General features: G+C 42.4%; 1 protein-coding gene and 1 long non-coding RNA gene across 4 annotated transcripts in view; one reads left to right on the top strand and one right to left on the bottom strand.

Moving 5' to 3' along the window:
• The window catches only part of LOC137324504 (uncharacterized), a 28054-nt gene extending 23456 nt beyond the window's left edge, over positions 1 to 4598 (top strand). Inside the window, exon 3 of the long non-coding RNA XR_010963642.1 lies at positions 4306 to 4598. This is a non-coding gene — a long non-coding RNA (uncharacterized lncRNA). The remainder of the gene's footprint in view (positions 1 to 4305) is intronic.
• Positions 1 to 21839, bottom strand: part of hhat (hedgehog acyltransferase) — a 207506-nt gene that overhangs the window by 91114 nt on the left and 94553 nt on the right. For all 3 annotated transcript variants that reach the window (XM_067988856.1, XM_067988858.1, XM_067988857.1), the window contains exon 11: positions 21161 to 21305. In XM_067988856.1, coding sequence (XP_067844957.1) covers positions 21161 to 21305 — 145 coding nt within the window. The remainder of the gene's footprint in view (positions 1 to 21160; positions 21306 to 21839) is intronic.

The following is a 21839-nucleotide window of genomic DNA, read 5'->3' as shown; positions in this document are numbered from 1 at the left end:
GCGGTACTGGACCTAATTCTAGGGGATGTGGCCGGCCAAGTGGAAGAAGTGCTAGTAGGTGAGCACTTTGGTGACAGTGACCATAATTCGGTGAGATTTAAGGTGGTCATGGAAAAGGATAGGGAGGGGCCGGAAATAAAGGTTCTAAATTGGGGGAAGGCCGATTTTAATAGGATAAGGCAGGATCTGGCCAAAATGGACTGGGATCAGCTGCTTGTAGGAAAATCCGCATCGGAGCAATGGGAGTCTTTCAGAAGGGAGATTGAGACCATACAATGGCAACATGTTCCCGTAAAGGTCAAGGGTGGTTCCAAGAACTCCAGGGAACCTTGGATGTCAGGGGATATACGAGAATGGATTAGGAAAAAAAGGAGGGCTTTTGGCAGATACAAAAGGCTAAAGACGGAGGAAGCCCTAGAGGAGTACAAAAAGTGCAGGGGGATACTTAAAAAAGAAATTAGGAGATCAAGGAGGGGCCATGAAATAACACTGGCGAGCAAAATAAAGGAAAATCCTAAGATGTTTTATAAGTATATTAAGGGTAAGAGGATGACTAGGGAAAAAATAGGGCCCATTAGGGACAAAAATGGCAATCTGTGTGTGGAGCCGGCAGATGTAGGAGGGGTTCTAAATGAATTTTTTGCATCTGTTTTCACTATGGAGAAGGACGATGTAGACATAGAAATACGGCAGGGGGACTGTGATATACTCGAACATATTAACATCGAGCGGGAGGAGGTATTGGCGGTTTTAGCAGGCCTAAAAATGGATAAATCCCCAGGCCCGGACGAAATGTATCCCAGGCTACTGTGTGAGGCAAAGGAGGAGATTGCGGGGGCTCTAACACATATATTCAGAACCTCTCTGGCCACAGGGGATGTGCCAGAGGACTGGAGAACCGCTAATGTAGTACCATTATTCAAGAAGGGGAGTAGGGAAAAACCGGGGAACTACAGGCCAGTGAGCCTAACATCAGTGGTAGGAAAATTATTGGAAAAAATTCTGAAGGACAAAATTAGTCTCCACTTGGAGAAGCAAGGATTAATCAGGGATAGTCAACATGGCTTTGTCAAGGGAAGATCATGTCTGACTAATTTGATTGAATTTTTTGAGGGGGTGACTAGGCGTGTGGATGAGGGTAACGCAGTGGATGTGGTATACATGGATTTCAGTAAGGCCTTCGATAAAGTCCCCCACAGGAGACTGGTCAAGAAGGTACGAGCCCATGGAGTCCAGGGTGCCTTGGCACTTTGGATACAAAACTGGCTTAGTGGCAGAAGGCAGAGGGTGATGGTCGAAGGTTGTTTTTGTGACTGGAAGCCTGTGGCCAGTGGGGTACCACAGGGATCGGTGCTGGGTCCCTTGCTGTTTGTGGTCTACATTAATGACTTGGATATGAATGTAAAAGGTATGATCAGTAAGTTCGCTGATGATACAAAGATTGGTAGGGTGGTAAATAGCGAGGAGGATAGCCTCAGTCTGCAGGACGATATAGATGGGTTGGTCAGATGGGCGGAACAGTGGCAAATGGAATTTAACCCGGAAAAGTGCGAGGTGATGCACTTTGGAGGGAATACCAAGGCAAGGGAATACACAATGAATGGGAGGACCCTAGGCAAGACAGAGGGTCAGAGGGATCTTGGTGTGCAAGTTCACAGATCCCTGAAGGCGGCGGAACAGGTAGATAAGGTGGTAAAGAAGGCATATGGGATACTTGCCTTTATTAGCCGAGGCATAGAATATAAGAGCAAGGAGGTTATGATGGAGCTGTATAAAACACTGGTTAGGCCACAGCTGGAGTACTGTGTGCAGTTCTGGTCGCCACACTACAGGAAGGATGTGATCGCTTTGGAGAGGGTGCAGAGGAGATTCACCAGGATGTTACCAGGGCTGGAGCGCTTCAGCTATGAAGAGAGACTGGGAAGATTGGGTTTGTTTTCCTTGGAGCAGAGGAGGCTGAGGGGGGACATGATTGAGGTGTACAAAATTATGAGGGGCAGAGATAGGATGGATACTAAGGAGCTTTTTCCCTTCGTTGAGGGTTCTATAACAAGGGGACATAGATTCAAGGTAAAAGGCGGGAGGTTTAGAGGGGATTTGAGAAAGAACTTTTTCACCCAGAGGGTGGTTGGAGTCTGGAACTCTCTGCCTGAAAGGGTTGTGGAGGCAGGAACCCTCACAACATTCAAGAAGCATTTGGATGAGCACTTGAAATGCCATAGCATACAAGGCTACGGACCAAATGCTGGAATATGGGATTAGAGTAGACAGGGCTTGATGGCCGGCGCGGACACGATGGGCCGAAGGGCCTCTATCCGTGCTGTATAACTCTCTCTCTCTATACATTGTACATCTCCTCAGCTCTTGGGTTTCTCAGTGTTGTCATGAGCCACAACTATATCCTGGGTCCTCCAGTAGCCAACTCAGTCTTCAAGGCTCTCCAAAAATGGTGGCACTGTGGACCACCATAGGATAAAGGAATCAAAGCAGCTGTAAGGGTAAAGGACATCCATGTGCAGAATTCAGTTCCTCTGGTCACACTCCAACTGCACATTTATGGAATGGTAGTCCTTTCCATTCATGAATGCAGTAGCATTGGAGGCAGGGGTACATAAGTGCAGCCAATAATGTCCTGCGCTCTGGAGAATCCTGCAACACCATAAGTGAAGGGCTCTTTCCTTCTACTAGCAGCATTCCAAAGGAAAACGGATGAAGTCACCGGCCCTGGCAAACCATGCTAGTGTATCCTGCATGATCCAAGTGAGCATTTAAGGTTGGGAGATGTGACAGAGATCTCCTGTGGTTGCTTGAAATGAGCCTGCCACTAAAAGAGCTGTCTTTGTCATGGAAGTGGTTCCCAGATTTGGCTTAGGGGACCATAGTTCTGTGGTGGTCTTCCCAACATTTAGACATGTCCTGGTTCTGGCAGGGTGGTGGCATATGGATAGGTCATAATTCAGGATCTAACATGCAAATGGACCAGTCTGGTATACCTCCTGTGATCCTTCTCCAGAATCCGCAAACAAATAGGTGTATCCATTGGGATACCTATGGCTCCTCTCAAAGCAACAGACAAAGATGGTTTGCTGGGGATACAGGCACGATCACTGACGTGGTACAGCTTCAAAAAGCTGTCAGTAAAACTCCGAGAAGTTTCACAGCTTTCCTTTCTCCCACAACAATATAGCAGAGAAGCAGTGAATTGCAAATTAGTAGATAAAATAATAGGGTAAGGTCCAACTGAAAAGGAAACATCTCCCATGCAGCATACTTGTTAAATGGATGTTGCGTGTTTAGAGAGCTGTTTAGGTTCTTCAAATGGATTGTGAGGACCAGCATGTAAAATAGGGCCTTAATAAGCCAAGTACACAAATGGTGGGCAGGCTCCAAGTGCCTCGGGCGTTTTTGGGTTGCAGACTCAGATGGTTTTAAGGAGCAGTCTGATAGTGAGAGAAGAAAATTGTGTGTAATTCAAATAAAAAGGATAGGAACAATTAAAGGGGAGTGTCACAAAATTCAGAAAGCCAAGGCTGATGGGGCAGGGGATTAAGAAGCAGGAGGCACAAATGAAGGGAAAGGGAACTCCAGTTGCTGGCACAAGTCTCAAACAAAGTGACAGAGCAGCCAGCACTTGACTCCCCCCACCTATTTGATGGCTACTGATGTCAAAATAGTGGTGCATAAGGTACCTGTTAGAAGAGTAATCCTCTATATCACTCGATGGTACCATCCCTATAGGTCAGCATTGCAGTATGGCTGCTAGGTGGAGCAGCCAAGATAGAGATCAAGCTGGCCATTACTGTCTCTACCTGTACCAGTTCTATACTGCGTGGCAGTCACAGATATCCTTGCACCTATCCAAATGCTTGTCTTCTGATCCAGGCCTGGAGAAGAAGGTTCTCATGTAGGCGTGCCAGGGGTTATAGAAATTATTGTTGATATATTGGCAGGCACAGCCTCTAAGGCAATACTGGCTGTTGATCACCCTGGATACACCTTCTTTCGTGCAGTATCACACAAAACATGGTAAGCTGTGATTGGAGAGCTTCTGAAGAACTATCCAGTGTAACAGAACGTCAGGAATTCACATAATGTAGTACATCATTGGGGGTTGTAATCCTCAGGCACAGGGATCATTACCTGGGCCCATTTGGCACCTAAAAACGGGCTTAAACCAACTTCCATCTTAGCAAAATGAAAGAGGAAAAGTCAGAGGTCCATTTATTATAGAATATTGATAAAATATAGAACGAGAAGAAAGATTTTGAAAGAACGTGATAAACTTTTTTTTTGTATTCTGTGCAGGAGTGTGAGAGATGCTGGAAGAACCTTCTCAAATATGGGAGCAGTTTTCAAGTCTGGGATGAACTGTGGACAACTTGAAACATGAGAAGGAAAAGCAGGCGCAGTTGCAGAAGGAACAAGAGAAGGCTTTACTGGCACAGCTGCAGTTAGATGAAGAGACAGGCGAATTTATTGCCATTCGGCCAGCAAAGCACAGTGAATCTGAAATCTCAGGAGGAATTACGGAAGCTATTCTATCAATGATAGAAATAAATCTCTAATAAGTTTTAAATTCCTTGGTCTTTAAAAGTCTGCTAACAGAAGTCAAATAAATAATTTAAACTAAAAATCTTTCTATCACTGGACGTGCCATAAAGATATATTACTATAATTTTATAGGAATATATTAAAAGAGAGTTAGGTAGTGATCTGAAAAGCAAGAAGAGCTGAGAAAAAAAAAAATCAAGAAATAGATATTCTGTCCATTCACTATGAATTGGTTGGAATCAAGTCCACAGTCCTTAATAATGCATATGATCAAATGAAATGAATTTTACTATACTACTGTCTAGCATTAGCTGGACTGCAACATTGCAAGTGGCTTGATCCAACCTAATTATAGTCATAATAACCTTCGCTAAAGAAAACTGTAATGAATGTCAAACTGTAACATGTCTTGGTTCTGCTGTAATCCCCTGATGAATATCGTGCCTCTTACTTCAGAACAGGCCTTCATTGAATCATAGTTTCCATAGTTTGCTGAGACAGCAATTAACTATAATCGAAGATCCAATCTCATGTACAAATACTAATTTTGATTACCCTCAAAATTTTCCCATTTGGAACTTTCCTTTATACAATTTTTATAAGCCTGCAAATCATTATCTCTACCCATCAATGAAATACACTGGTAATTGCCGGAAGTCAAAAACACCATAAAAAATTTATGAATGCTATACTTTCACTTAGAAATTGGTATGTCAGTAACAAACGGGTAATGCACACAATCTCAAAACAACAGAATTTTATGCATTTCATGCAGTTTACAGTGTCGTCGGAACCCTGTGAGTTTTTTGTGTAGGAGAAAGCATAGTCCCAAGTATAATATGTTGTAATGTACGTATAGTGTTTTAATTTTCTTGCTTCCCTATATCATACCTTCTTTTCCCACTATTATGGTTGTCACAAATATAAATACAGGTGAGAGAGGCTATTGATCCCATGTAATTTTCCAAACAAATTTACAATCCTCCCATCACAGCATCTAATTACCTCTTGAAAGACTACCCAACCTGGAACAGCATTCCAGGTATGGTTGAGGAGTCATATATTTCCATGCCATATGAAAAGAGAAGTACAATATGCCTCAGTTCTGATGAAAGATCATCGATCTGAAATGTTAACTCAATTTCTCTCTCCACAGATGCTGCCTGACCTGCTGAGCGTTTCCAGCATTTTCTGTTTTTATTGCAATATACCTGAGATACAATGTGGTCAGCTGACAGGTGGACAAAAAGATTAATAATCTCTCTATTATAGGGAGTACAAACCTTCTGTATAATTTATTTCTAAAATCATTAGACCATATCGAAGAACACAAAATAAGATGCTAGCTTAGGTTAATACTTCAATAAAAGTACTGATTGGAGGTTTAAAGTAAAAGGTACACTATGATAATCATAACTTTTAGTTCATAAAGGAAATTTGTGGACTCAATACAGAGGATTGGATGAGATGTCAATGGAAATAAAAATCAGGAGAGATGTAAAACAGGCTACCGACTCGGTTACACTATCCCTCAAAGTCAAGATCTATCCCCCACTTGCCAGAAAACAGACTTTTTATCACATTTTTTTAAAACAATGATGTTGGCCCTGAAAATCCACAATCTCTCAGGAAGATTTGGGGTGTAATCAAGACCGGACCTGGTTTCCCCAGTCTTTGCTCCATTTAGGCAGCACAGGCAGTTTCCACAGGCAATGGGGTAGACACTTCTTGTATCCGCCCCCTTTGCTGGTGAAGTCAAGCAAAGAGGCGGGAATGGTGGGATGAGTGTAGGGAATTAGATGAGAAAATATCTCTGAACTAGATCTGAAGGAAATAGAGTGCCTTTGTAAACTGCAGCAGTGTAAGGTTGGATGTGGGAGAGTCACTGTTCTGATAACTTTTGGTTAATTGGTCTTTGGAAATCCAAATGTCATTTTGTGCTTCCTTTGTCATATTAAAAATCTTTCAATTATGAAGTATAAAAGTGCTTAAAATTAACCAAAAAGCATTGTTTTCCATATAAAATGTTAAAATGTTAACATTAAAAGTGCACCACCAATTTTGTATCACCACCATTTGGATCTCCCCTTCAGGATTTCATGTATTTATGGGTTTTTCCCCTCCAATAGAAGTAAAGGAATGAAACAAAACAAAAAAATACTGGAAACACTCAGCAGGTAGGTCAGTATCTATGGAGAGAATAGGTAAGTAATGTTTCAGGTGTGGACCCGAAGTACTGATGCTGCCTGACATGGTGAATGCATCCATCCAACATTTTCATATTTGTTTCAGATTTCCAGCATCTGTAGCTTTTTTTTTGCTCTTTTGTTTACAAGTGAAGCAATGTTGTTTATTCCTACCCATTAAGGTACAAAACCCATGTAACAATTTGTGTTCACACCAGCTTGTTCCCGAGTTGTCAGATTTTTTAGAGACTGTGACAGCTTTCTTGAAGCCATCAGGCACCTTTTGCACATTTTCTATGTTTGCATTTATGAAATTTTGTGAAATGTTCAATTGGTTGCATTTAATTTTGCTATAGCGTTATAATATCCAAAAAATATTTCTGGTGAATTGGGTGGTGTACAGGGTGGTACACAATGACCTTTCACCTTTGAGACTGGAGGCCATAGAAGAACCGTTCACTTTGCGGCATCTGTCAGGCTGTTAATCAGCCTGCGAATCCTTCTACTACTTCACACTAGTCTCATTATTGAAAACTTTTGAGCAATCTCAAGACCAAGGCAGATTTCAATGTCGGAAGCATGGGCCTTTATCAGGGCCTACATTGATCTCTGTCAATATTGAGAGACTCTAGCTGACAAAACACTATATAATTGCAGACATCTGTACCAAACACCAGTGCAATGTCCTCTGTTTGCAAGAAACTCATCAAGGAACACACAAAGCGCGACCAAAAATACTGGGAAAGTCTCCAGCAATAGAGCAACCTCATGAACAATACAGCAATGCTATGTTTGTAAAGAATGGAACTATTATCAAAAAAGTATCAGCATCTGAAGAAAATAACAGGTTATCTTAGTGCAATTCAATGGAATATCAATCAATGCTGTGTATAAATCACCCAACACCAAATTTGCTTACACACTTGACCGCATCAACAACACAGTTCGGGTTATGGTTGGTGACTTTAATAGCCATAGATTGCAGTGGAGCTATTAAGGAAAATGAAGATGGTGAATTGGTTGAAGCCAGGGTAGAGGCAAATCAGCTGTCCCTTATACGTGACCCCAAGCTTCCCAACTCATTCAATAGTGGTCATTGGAGATGTGGATTCAACTTCAATTTGCTATTTGTCAGCAACACTATTGCCAATCAATGTGAGAAAATTGTTTTGTCACCTTGATTTTCGCAACAAAAACAATTTGCATTTACATAGCATCTCTGATGTAGTAAAACATCCCAAGGCGCTTCACAGGTGCGATCAAACAAAATTTGACACCGAGCCACATGAAGAGATATCAGGACAGGTGACCAAAAGCTTGGTCAAAGAGGCAGGTTTTAAGGAGCATCTTATAGAAAGAGAGAGAGCTAAAGAAGCGGAGAGGTTTAGAGAGGGAATTCCAGAGCTTAGGGCCTAGGCAGCTGAAGGCACGGCCGTCAATGGTGGAGCAATGAAAATCAGGGATACGCAAGAGGCCAGTATTGGAGGAGTACAGAGATCTCGGAGGGTTGTAGGGCTGGAGGAGGTTACAGAAATAGGGAGGGGCAAGGCAATGGTGGGATTTGAAAACAAGGATGAGAATTTTAAAATCGTGGTTAAGATCAACGTGGCTGTCTCCCCAAAGATCACTTTGTTTTATCCATAATTTTAATTTTAAGAAGGCAGATTGGGAAGATTTCTCAGTAGACCTAGATGCGGCCATCAAAGATATACCTGCAACACTGAGAACTACAATCGCTTTGTGGAATTGCTATAGGAGGCTGCTCAAAGTAATACACCCGGTGGACGGATACGAGTTATATCCCTGAATTATCTAATGAAGCTGAACAGCTACACAAGGATTACATAGAATGCTTCCAGTTAAACCCTTTTGCAGTTGACATATTAACAGCAGATGACAAACGCATTACTGCAATCACAAATGAACAACATAAAACTTGGTCACAGCTAATCGAATCAACTGAAATGACTCACAGCAGCAGGAAAGCCTGGAGAATCATACTCAGCAATGACGCCACAAAATTGAACACAGACTACAATGTTACAGCAGATCAAATTACCTACCAGCTTCTCCTAAATGGTTGAGGAAGTTCCAACCATAGTGCTAAAAGGACCAAAATACTGAGATCCTGTGATTCTCGAACATCTGACCCTGGGTTTAGTAGATTGTTTACCATGTCCACACTCATAAATGGTATCAAGATATTAAAGAACAATAAAGTAGTTGGCCTCAATGATATCTTATGTGAACAGATCAAACACTTCGGACTGAAAGCATTTCATTGGTTGTTTGATTGTTCAACTTATGCCAGATCTTTAAAATATGGTGCTGTGCAGCACGTAGCCATTTTGAAATCTGGTTAAGGCCCTAAAAGCCCAAAGAACTTCAGATTAATTTCTCTATTGTACAAGTATACGTATAAGTTATTCGAACGCCTCATTTTGAACCGGTTCTCTGCCCATGTGGAACACCGGCTTATTCCAAAACAGGCAGATTTCTTCCCTGGAAAGTCCTTCATGAGCCAACTACTTAATCTGTCCCAGCATATTGAACATAGATTTGAACAAGACTTAATATCTAGAGCAGTCTTTGTTGACTTGTGAGCTGCCTATGACACTGTTAATCACCACATAATTGTGGAGAAGGTTTTCAATATGATGAAGGATGCTCATCTCACAGAGCTCATCTGAATTTTATTAGTAAATCGCCATTTATTCGTGAAACGATGCAGTAAAAAAATCCAATGGTGTAGGCAATGGAATGGGCTCCCACAAGATAGTGTGCTAGCACCGATGCTATTCAGTATATATACCAATTGCCAACCCATCCATCCGGGTTCTAGAAGTTTCCTATATCCAGATGATCTATATGTTATCGTTCAAAGCCAGACTTTTGATAGGATTAAAGTAATCCTGAACGATGCCCTAGCTGGCCTGACGCAATACTATACCTCCAATCAACTGAGGGTTAATCTGGATAAGACAAAGTCTGTGCATTCCACTTTACGAATAGTGAAGCCAAATGGAAATTACATAGAGTGGTATGAGAAAAGACTTGATCATTGTTTCAACCCTGACTACCTTGGTGGACACTGAATCGCACTTTGAGTTACAAGGGACACATTAAGACCAAAGCTCAAGTTAGAGCTAGGAATAACTACAAAATCTGGCTAACTCAAAGTGGCATACTAATCCAAACACTATCAGGACTACAGCTCTGACACTGTTTTTCTGCTGCCAAATAAGCTTGCCTGGTATCAGAACTCTCCATCCATGCAAAGAAATTCAACTCAGTTCTTAATGCCTGCTGCCATTGCATTACTGGCTGCCTTAAACCTACCAGGTCGACAATCTTTACTTAGTGTCGGGTATTGCACCTCCAAACATACGAAGAGCAGCCATAGCCAGAGCCAAAAAAAAAGACAACCTAATGATCCTCGTCATCCATTCTTCCAGCACCACCTTGCTCAGAGTAGACCGAAGTCAAGATGTAGTTTCCTGCACTCCGTCAAACCTCTTGACTCCAATGTGAAAGTGGATAATTAACGCCTGGAGAACAGAAGACAGCAAATAGTCTGGATATCGAACCCGATAAGCACATCCCAGCTGGAGTCCCTGAACCGTGGCCATTCTGGCAATACCTCAACTGCTTACGCACTGGTACTGGTCATTCATAAGTAATGATGCAGGAATGAAGTTACAATGATAGTAACTTAGTGATGTGCGACTGTGGTGATGAGCCACAGAAGATGGACCATCTGTTCCACTGCCAACTCCTGTCTGAGTCCTATAATGGTACTCACCTTGCTGAATACAATGATGATCCCAAGGCATGTGTAGCTTTGTGTCAGGGAAGAGTGTGGCGATACAATATGACAACCTTTGGAACCTGGATCTGAATCCAGATTAAATGAAGAACTTCTCTTCTGTCAGTTCAATGAAATGAGCACTAAATTCACAAACTCATTTAGAATGCCTATAAGGATTGGCAGTATGTGAAAAGAAAATGTTGCACCAGTGTTCTTCTAAGGCACATTGTTAAGGGAGCTTTAAAGAAAGATGGTAGCCTTTCACATCCCTAGGGTGTCCCAAAGTGTATCACAGCCAATGAAGTACTTTTTGAAGTGTAGTCACTGTTGTTATGTAGGCGAATGCAGCAGCCAATTTGCACACAGCAAAACGTGCCACAAATAGGGTATGAGACAAATGACTAGTTATAGAATCATAGAATCATAGAAGTTACAACATGGAAACAGGCCCTTTGGCCCAACATGTCCATGTCGCCCAGTTTATACCACCAAGCTAGTCCCAATTTCCTGCACTTGGCCCATATCCCTCTATACCCATCTTACCCATGTAACTGTCCAAATGCTTTTTAAAAGACAAAATTGTACCCGCCTCTACTACTGCCTCTGGCAGCTCGTTCCAGACACTCACCACCCTTTGAGTGAAAAGATTGCCCCTCTGGACCCTTTTGTATCTCTCCCCTCTCACCTTAAATCTATGCCCCCTCGTTATAGACTCCCCTACCTTTGGGAAAAGATTTTGACTATCTACCTTATCTATGCCCCTCATTATTTTATAGACTTCTATAAGATCACCCCTTAACCTCCTACTCTCCAGGGAAAAAAGTCCCAGTCTGTCTAACCTCTCCCTATAAGTCAAACCATCAAGTCCCGGTAGCATCCTAGTAAATCTTTTCTGCACTCTTTCTAGTTTAATAATATCCTTTCTATAATAGGGTGACCAGAACTGTACACAGTACTCCAAGTGTGGCCTCACCAATGCCCTGTACAACTTCAACAAGACATCCCAACTCCTGCATTCAATGTTCTGACCAATGAAACCAAGCATGCCGAATGCCTTCTTCACCACCCTATCCACCTGTGACTCCACTTTCAAGGAGCAATGAACCTGTACTCCTAGATCTCTTTGTTCTATAACTCTCCCCAACGCCCTACCATTAACGGAGTAGGTCCTGGCCCGATTCAATCTACCAAAATGCATCACCTCACATTTATCTAAATTAAACTCCATCTGCCATTCATCGGCCCACTGACCCAATTTATCAAGATCCCGTTGCAATCCTAGATAACCTTCTTCACTGTCCACAATGCCACCAATCTTGGTGTCATCTGCAAACTTACTAACCATGCCTCCTAAATTCTCATCCAAATCATTAATATAAATAACAACTAGTTCATTGTTTTTTGATGGTATTGGTTGAGGGATAAATGTTGGCTTAGGGAAAACTCCCCCACTCTTCTTCAAATAATGCCATGGGATCTTTTACGTTCACCTGAATAGAATCATAGAATGATACAGCACAAAAGGAGGCCATTCGGCCCATATTGTCTGTACACTTTTGAACGAACTATCAATTAGCCCTCGTTATTGATTCCCTCACCAGAGAAAATAGTTTCTCTGCATCTACCCTATCAAATCCTTTTAACAATTTAAACACCTCAATCAGATCACCCTTCAATCTTCTATACTCAAATACGAGCCAAGTTCATGCAATCTGGCCTCATAATTTAACCCTCTAAGCCCCGGTATCATTCTAGTGAATGTGTGCTGCACCCTCTCCAAGGCCAATAAATCCTTTCTGAGATCCAGTGCCCAAAACTGAACACAGCACTCCAAATGGGGTCTGACCAAGGCTCTATAAAACTAAAGCATAACTTCCTCCCTTTTGTATTCGAGCCCCCTTGAGACAAAGGCAAACATTCCATTAGCCTTTTTGACTGCTTTTGTACCTGTCTACTAGCTTTAAGTGATTTGTGTACTTGGACTCCCAAATCTCTTTGCTCCTCTACAATTCCTAATTCCTAGTATTTAGAAAATACCCTGCTGTATCTTTCTTATGTCCAAAGTTGATGACCTCACACTTGCTCGCATTCAACTCCATCTGCCATAGTTTTGCCCATTCACTTAATCTGTCCATGTTAATGCTGGACTGCATTATCCACTTTTAAAAAAATTGTTCTCAGTATTTGGGCGATGCTGAGAAGGCTACATTTATTCCCCATTCTAAGTTTCCCTGGCAAGATGGTGATGGGTCTTCTTCAAGCGCTGCAGTCTTTGCACCCATTCAGGCAAGTGCTAACTTGAGCCTTGTAGTTGGAGGATGGACTTTGAAAGATCAGGAGGTGAGCCATTAGTCATACAGTATCCAGCCTCTGTCCTGCTCTGTAGCCACTGTATTGATACGGCTGGTCTAGATAAGCTTCTGGTCAATGGTGACCTCCAAAATATTGATTTAAGGTGACTTTACGATGGTGGTGCCATTGAACATCAAGGGGAGATGGCTGGGCTTTCTTTTATCAAGATGGTCATACCTGGCACTTACGTGGCAAGAATGTTACCTGCCACTTGTCAGCCTAAGCCTGGATCTTATCCAGGTCCTGCTGTTGCCTTTCGACGGCTGCCTCATTATTGGAGGAGTTGCGTATCATCAGCGAACAGGTCAGTTCCTGACTTTATGACGGGCGGAAATTCACTGATGAAGCAACTGAAGATATTTGGGCCAAGGGCATTTCCCTGAAGAACTCCTGCAATTATATCCTGGGATGGTGATAACTGGCCTCCAACAACCACAACCATCTCCCTTTGTGTCAGGTATGAGTCTAGCCACTGGATGCTTTCCCTTTGATACTCACTGCCCTCTATTTTGCCAGAGCTCCTTGGTGCCATAATTGGTCAAATGCTGCCTTGATGTCTAAGGCAGCTATCACTTCTCCTCTGCCATTCAACTCTTGCATCCATGTCTGAATGGCTGTGATGAGGTCCAAGGCCAAGTGGTTCTGGTGGAAGGTCTTTAATACTACAGCCAGGATGTTGTCAGGGCCCATAGCTGAGCCAAATTGGCTAGCCACTGTCTTGTATGATGGAGTGGACCTTAGGTGGAGGTTGAGTAGGATCATGCACTCGACACTTTTGGCTGAAGACATTTGCAAACACTTCAGCCTTGTCTATCGCGCTCACATGCTGGACTCCTCAATGGTTGAAAATAGGGATATTCATGGAGCCTCCTCCTGTTAATTGTGGTGAATAACCAAGTAACTATCAATTGGATGTGGCAGGGCTACAGAGTTTTGCTCTGTCTGTAGCTTGCTACTTTTGGTGTTTAGCCTGAAGGTAGTTCAGTATGATAGCACATTGGACTGCCACACAGTGAAGGCATTGTGGCTGCTCCCAGGGTAGCGAGCATTGACCTCCATGATGCACTGCGCGTGGTTGCACATTCAGGGAGTGAAACCCCTTTCGGTTCCTGAAGATGGCCGAGTTGACATGTGGAGCACGCATGGTAATATGCGTGCAGTCAATCGCACCCTGCATCGTGGGGAAGCCTGCAATGCGAGCAAACCTTCGTGCTCGCTCATTCTGCTTATCTCTATCAAGACGGAACGTGATGAACCTATTGCGCATCTCATATAGTGCCTCCGTGACCTCCTTTATGCAGCAGTGCACTGCATACTGTAAGATGTTGCACAGATCGCCAGCAGAGGCCTGAAAGGATCCAGAGCCATAGAAGTTCAGCGCCACGATTACCTTCACAGCCACAGGCAATGCTGTCCTTGCCCTGCTCTGAGGCTGTAGTTGTGCCTGCAGCAGGTGACAGATCTCCGTCATGACCTCTTTGGTGAACCTCAGATGTCGGATGCACTGATCCTCGCTCATCTGGAGGTAAGAGTGGTGTTCCCTGAAGGCCCTCATGGAATATGGCCTCCAGCTCAGTGCCCTGTGCCTCCTCCTCCCTTCCCTCACAGCTTGACCTGCTCTGCGTGGTTCTCTGCATGCTCCCAGTCGTGTTCTATGCCCAGCGGGAACCCTAGCAGACCACCCATGGTTGCCAGGAATCTTGTTCAAACGCTGTTGTAAATTACATCAACCATAAGGCAGTACCTGCCAAACCACTCTCAAATATACTATAGCAACTCTCTGTAAGTACAGGAAGCTTCAACAAACATGTCCTATTCTACCAGCAACCAGATGCAATAATCCAGCAACTAACCTGGAACACCTGCACGATCCTTTTAATTAGTGCTGGTGATGGGTCTTCCAGGCACTCTTAGACATGTTCAGCTGTTCGTGGTTAAAACAATGCTTAGGTTGGAGCGTTAAGTGCCAAAATGGTGTCTATCATTTTAAATCGGCATTGCACACTGATCTAACGCACATTCTCCCTACTTTACATGCTGCCGTTGTTTGTTATCTGCGCGTGCGCGAAACCCTTTACCAAGATGGCGTCCGGCACACGTAACGCTAGAAGCGTGCGCGCACATTCTGGATGCCATTTTGGAACTTCGGGAGGCCGCATAGCGCCGATACAATGAGCACTACATGGCCCAATTTCTAGTCCAATGAGTCAAATATCTACAAGCTCTGATGGTAGCTCTTTCCTTCATCCTATATACCTCTTAGCTTCCTCCTATGATGTTGAACCACTGGTCCACTCTGCAATATTGGACTGAGACTCAAAACTGAAGTAAACTTCCAATATGCACATAGTGTGACACACCTAAAAAAAATACAAAAGTGCAGAAAAAAAAGATTATTCATTACCCAGAAATATCATTTAGATGAGGTTGTATTTTTATATATTTATGTTGATGATACCTCAGGTCCAGTTTAAATCGCCAACATTTCTGTTCATAATGTACCAGCTTCAATGCAAACAGAGGGCAGCATAGAACCAAATACACTGCTGTTCTCACATTTTTTTAAAATCCCAGTTTTATATTACTCTGTCCTCCCCCAAAAATTTCTGTCCAAAACAAATATTTAACTGTGCCAAAATCTAAAGATAGCTCACTAATATACCATGTGAAACAAAATTTGAAATGTGAAGTATGTAGGGTAACCATAATATCTCTGGCAGCACTGAATCACTTTTTTCTTCAACATTTACTAGATCTCAGCGACCATTAAAGATCAATATTCATAAGCAAAAGTATCACTGGTCAGTTAAAATAGTCATTCAGTATTCATGTCATTATAAATTCAAAGCAGCATATTCAGTTGAAGAATAATTAAGTTTTTATCACCCACGAGGACAGCCTTTGCAGCTCCTAAACGTTTGTCAATATTCTTTAATAACTTCAGTAAAAGCACTGGCAGATGCCCGCATTGCTGTTTGCAAAGTAATGTACTAAGAACAGAATGACGGATTATTTAAAAAAATTATCTCATCCACATAATACCTCATCTGCATCTGAGAAAAAGACATTTTAAAATCTTTTTTTATTTTTTAAAAATTCCCCAATAGTAAATATAGGATTTGTGTTGAATCCCTTATTCATCATTGCAGGATTTAAATAATCGAAAAAGTTAGGCATCAGGAGAGTCTTAGGTTTCAAAAGAAAATTCAGAGGAGGGGGCAGATTTTCTGTTTTAAGCGCAGAAGCAGTGGAAATGGTGTGGAGCTGGCGTTGCGCCTGCTCAAATTGCAGATGGCCATTTGGACAGTAACTTTTGGGTTGGACATCACTTCATATGCAGCCTGCCACTGGGAGCTTGCACAAGTCTGGGGGTGGGGTGGCTTTTTGTGCACTGCTGTAGCAGCTTAAAAAGTGCCAGTAGCCATTTAATAGTAAATGCAATAAGAACAGAAAATGCTGGAAAAGCTCATCAAGTGAGGCAGCACCTGTGGAGAAAGAAACAGGGTTAACGTTTCAGGTTGAAGACATTTCGTCAGAACTGGAAAATGTTAAAGTAGTTAAGCAAGTACAGAGCCAGGGAAAGGGGGGAGGGAAGGGGAGGAAATAATAAAAGGGAAGGTCTGTGATAGGGTAGAGGGCATGAGTGATTAAATGACAAAAGGGATGATGGTGCAAGGCAAGGAAGGTGGTAATGGGACAAGTTAAGAAACAAAAGTTTGGTCAAGAGTAGCTATAGATGGCAACAGCAGAACCATTACCAGCACTTGCTGTCCGAAAAAATGGGAGCAGTGGTTATGATTTGAAGCTACTGAAATCAATGTTGAGTCCAGAAGGCTGTAAAGTGCCTAAATGAAAGATGAGGTGCTGTTCCTCGAGCTTCATGGGAAGAGTGTGAAAGGCCGAGGACAGTGTGGAAGTGAGACGGGGAATTAAAATGGCAAGCGACTGGTAGGTCAGGGTCACGCTTGTGGACTGAGCGGAGGTGTTCAACAAAGCAATCACCCAATCTGCATTTGGTCTTCCCAATGTAGAGGAGACCACATTGTGAGCAACGAATGCACTGTTTCACCTGGATGGAGTATTTGGGGCCCTGGACGGTGGAAAGGGAGGAAGAGAAGGGGCAAGTGTTGCATCTCCTGCGCTCAAACAGGAAGGTGCCGTGGGGAGGAGAGTGGGTGTTGGGGGTGATGGAAGAGTGGACCAGGGTGTTGCGGAGGGAGCAGTCCTTTCAGAATGCTGAAAGGGGAGTGGAGGGGAAGATGTGTTTGGTGGTGGGATCGCGCCGGAGGTGGCGGAAATGGCGGATGGTGATACATTGAATGTGGAGGCTGGTGGGGTGGAAGGTGAGGACAAGGGGGATCCTATCATGGTTCTGGGAGGGAAGGGAAGGGATGAGGCGGAAGCGTGGGAAAGAAGCCAGACACGGTCAAGGGCCCTGTCAACTTCAGTGGAGGGGAATCCTCGGTTGAGGAAAAGAGAAGACATAGCGGAAGCACTGGTGTGAAAGGTGGCATCGTAACAACAGATGCGACGGAGACAGAGAAACTGGGAGAAGGGAATAGAGTCCTTACAGGAAGTGGGGTAGGAGGAAGTTACACTTTTGTAACTTTAGAATTTGTGCAGCATGGAAATTTCTCAGAGGTAGTTATTGACCAGCAGTGCCAAAAAAAAACCACCAAGCTTTCAGATTCTGCAGTTCTGTTATTGCTGAACAAGGTGGGCGAAGGAAAGTGGACCTGTTTGGTACTCCAGGGCACTCTCCCCACAGGAGAGGAATACGGAATGCCTGGGAGGAGTAGTGACGCTGGTGTATCTGCTTCAAGAAGTTGAGAACTAGCAAGAAAGAGCTGGTACAAATAGTATTTAAAAATCCCTACTGTTGAAATAAAGACCTAGTAACCTTCACAAGAAATTCCGCTTTAACCACTGGTATCAAAGCAAAACCTTACAAGAGTATCATCTAAATCTCTCAATTGTGCTTTACTCCCCCACATATATTTCAATGGTTTCTATCTAGAGGAATATCTTGCAAACTCAAGACTTCAGGGACCCCTTCATTTCATTTGGAAGTCTGGTGAACTCTAAAGGTACCAGAAGTGAAGGGCCAGTGTTCTATTCCACCAAGGCATTGAGTCCAATCACACCCTTCAAACGTTAATGTAATTTTGAAAAAATGTTTATTATTCCCACATAACAACACTGACTACACTTTAAAAGTACTTCATGGCTGTGAAGTGCCTGAGGACTTCCTGAGGCCGTGAAAGATGCTTTTGAAAGCAAATTCCTTCTTTCCTTCTTTCTAATAATTGTGGCAGTAAACTCTCCGGCAAATCCTACATGAGCTAAGCATGATCACTTCAGCATAGCCAATGTCTTCAGCGTTGAAACACATCAATAATGTTAAGATTCAGAAATGAAAGACAGATCTTTCAGGGATATGAATGAGGAAGATATGACAGTCAAGAAGTCAGGAGTGAAGAGATCTTTGGGCCATCAGCACTTCCACTGCAGCCTCTGAAAACTAGGGTGCTCTATGAATTACATTCTGAAATGATTTTCACTCTTGCTTTCAAACAAAACATTTACTGATGGTGCCTGATCTTTTAAACTGCTGCAGCCGTTAAAGTACTAAGAACATAAGAAATAGGAGCAAGAGTAGGCCACACGGCCCCTCGAGCCTGCTCCGCCATTCAATCAGATCATGGCTGATCTTCTACCTCAACTCCACTTTCCTGCCCGATCCCCATATCCCTTGATTCCCCTAGAGTCCAGAAATCTGTCTATCTCAGCCTTGAATATATTCAACGACTCAGCATCCACAGGCCTAGGGGCTCACCTTTAATATTAAGGCGATCCCAGATATTTCATCAGGGCCAGTGACAATGCTGTCAGATAATCCCACTTTTGGCAACAACTGTGACTGAGAGGAAAATCTGGGCTAATGTGTAGGTGAGATTGCTCTTGAGTGGGAAAAATGCAGAGCAAAGTATATATATATAAAAAAAAACACTATAAAATTTAAAATTCCACAATCACTTTCTTTCTAGTAGGTCATTTCAGATCCATCTGCTGATAATACAAAGTTAATTTCATCTATTGGCTACATCCGTTTTGTGTTGGGTAATGATTGAAAATTCAGCACAACACTTAAACAAGTCAATGATCTGAAAAATACAATTAGTAGCAGTGAAGTGAAAGTTCTTAACACCTCATTTGTAATCTTATACTGATCAAGTTCTCCCAAGAGTAATTTCTGTAACTGTTCATAGCTTCTGCGACTGTTATATCTCCCTCATTCATGTTCCTCAAAGGTCAACTAGTACTTTTTGACTCTCTTCCCCCAAAAGGCTGTGGATGCTAAGACAATTGGAGCTTTCAACACTGAGCGAGATAGAGTTTTGTTAGATAAGGGGATCAAGGGATATGGAGCAGAGGTGAGAAAATGGAGTTGAAGAGCAGATCAGCCATGATCGAATTGAATGGTGGAGCAGGCTCAAGGGGCTGAATGGCCTACTCCTGTTCCTAATGTTCCTAAATATCCATCACTGATCAGGAATTTCTCCATGCGTTTAATTGTACAAAATGTCCAAAAAGTAGTAGTTGTCCATAATATACCCTCGGTTCAAAAGCATCAGAATCCATTGAAACCCATCCAAACTAGACCAAGTGGGGCCAAGAGATGCAAGTGCTGGGACTGGAACCCCTCATCTTCTGAATGGAAGGCAAATTATTTACCATCTTTAATACTAGGATGACTTAGTATTTTTAAAGTGGGTTTTCTGGTGTGAGCATTCACAGGATGGAAACACTGCAAAGTCAGCTATGCATCCAGCTGCTTTTTGTACAGCAGTTCCTATCTTAACTCCTCATTTAGCCCTCATTGCAAATTTATTGTGATCTCTTACTTGAGTAGTGAAGTACAGTTGGGAACTCGCTGCAATGGAGGCCGGATTTCCTGTGCTGCTACAGCCAGTAAAAGGGTTGAAACAGCTAATAAAAGCGAGCAAACATTTAATAACAAGTGGCCATTGGGAGTGAAGTAGATATTTTAGCCAAGCCAAGTATCTAAAGAGTTGATGAAATGCTACACAAAACAAGCATCGGAGGCAAAAGTCCATGATCCTACTCTGCTGCCATAACTGTGGTAGAAAGGGAATCGCACCCCTCTGGTGACCTGCAATCCTGAACCTGCTGGTGAATCCAGGGTCAGGGCTAGAAAATTTAAATAAAACAGGAAGTGTCATCTTTTGATAAGATGTTATACCGAGGCCCTGTCAGCCCTCTCAGGTAGCCGTAAACGATCCCATGGCACTATTTCAAAGAAGCGCAGGGGAGTTCTCCGTGGTGTCCTGGCCAATATCTATCCTTCAACCAATATCACTAAAACAGATTATCTGGTCATTATCACATTGCTATTTATGAGACCTTGCACAAATTCCCTGCTGCATTTCCTATATTCCAACGGTGACTACCAAAGTACTTCACTAGCTATAAAGCGCTTTGGGATGTCATACAGTCATGAAAGGTGCTATATAAATGCAAGTTCTCTCTCTCTCTCACTCTCAAAACTTTTCAACCATCCAAACCAACTTTGTTTTCCACATTTCCTTCTGTTCAGTGCTCACTTGATTTCCTCTTTGAGATGTCTTCCAATACACGAGGAGCACTACAAAAATGCAAGCAGTTTTATTGCAGCAGTAAGCAAACCATCAAGTTCTATAGATTATTTGAATTTACTAACTTTGTACTCAACCTAGCGATGCATCCAAGTACTGGATTAATCATGCTGATAATAGGCACAATAATATGCTGATTGCTTATAATAGGCACAATGACTGGAAATTTTCAGTCAATAATCCCAACACCTCCTTTTCCACCTTTGCTTTTGGGTATTTGTTCTACATCCATGCTTCTACGCTTCCTGTTTCAATATGTATTACCTTATATTAATCCATTTTAAAATCCATCTATCATTGTTTAACTCTTCTATCTAATTTATCCGGATCTCTGAAAAGCCTATAAACATCCTTTGCATTAGTTACATAGCTTAGTGCCATCAATAAGTTTATAATAATACAACCTTCCCCTCCCTCCATTTTGTTTATAGATGTCTTCCACAATATCAATATTAAAAGTGTACAACTGTGTCCAAATGGTAGTCGCACCACGTGTAGTAACTTTTGGCTGACACAATTTTATTAAAGAAAAACAGGAAATCTTAGCAAATAATCACCAACTTCTTGGATTTAACTACTTTAATTACCTTGTACAAATGTTCTGTTCCAATAGATCATCCCTACTTGATTCCCACAGAGAAAAACCAAGTTGGATAGAATGAGCAGAGTTGTGGCAACACTCGCTAAGGCAGCATGAGCCCGACGCTGCATTCTGGTCGACAAAGATCTTTCCTTAAAAAGAACAAAAGTAGACACTGTTTATCATGTAAAAAAAAAGTTTTTTTTAAACCACTAAGTCCTTATTTTCCCACTTCATTTCCTCTAAGCCACCTACCATGAACTTGGGTTATCAAGTAATGGCACACATCCCCATACCTTGGCTAACACTATTTCATAACCAGCTTCCAAGGGGTAGTATTCAAGGTGGAGCCCCTAAAATGTTCCCTTCCTACTGTCAGCTAAGACAGCTTGGCCCTGTAACCAAAGAGGAAGTCCAGGCATAAATGTCAGTTGAGACTGAGGTTCAAACCTCCAGCACTGCTCTAATCCAACACATCACCAGCCAGACTATTTATATTCAATTAATATTCTACTGCCACCTTTTTATTGATTTGGTCAGAAACCCTTTTGAATGGATAGTTAAGACATCTGAACTATTTAATTATGAGAACTATTAGGCAATTTTACCATATAGCCAGTCAGAACAAAGGAATCTTTCAGATGTTATTCAAATATTTTCAATTTCCAACCATTGTTTGCAATCAC

Source organism: Heptranchias perlo, chromosome 8 (genome assembly GCF_035084215.1).
Source record: "Heptranchias perlo isolate sHepPer1 chromosome 8, sHepPer1.hap1, whole genome shotgun sequence".
Taxonomy (NCBI): Eukaryota; Metazoa; Chordata; class Chondrichthyes; order Hexanchiformes; family Hexanchidae; genus Heptranchias; species Heptranchias perlo.
This window is presented reverse-complemented; position numbering and strand designations above follow the sequence as displayed.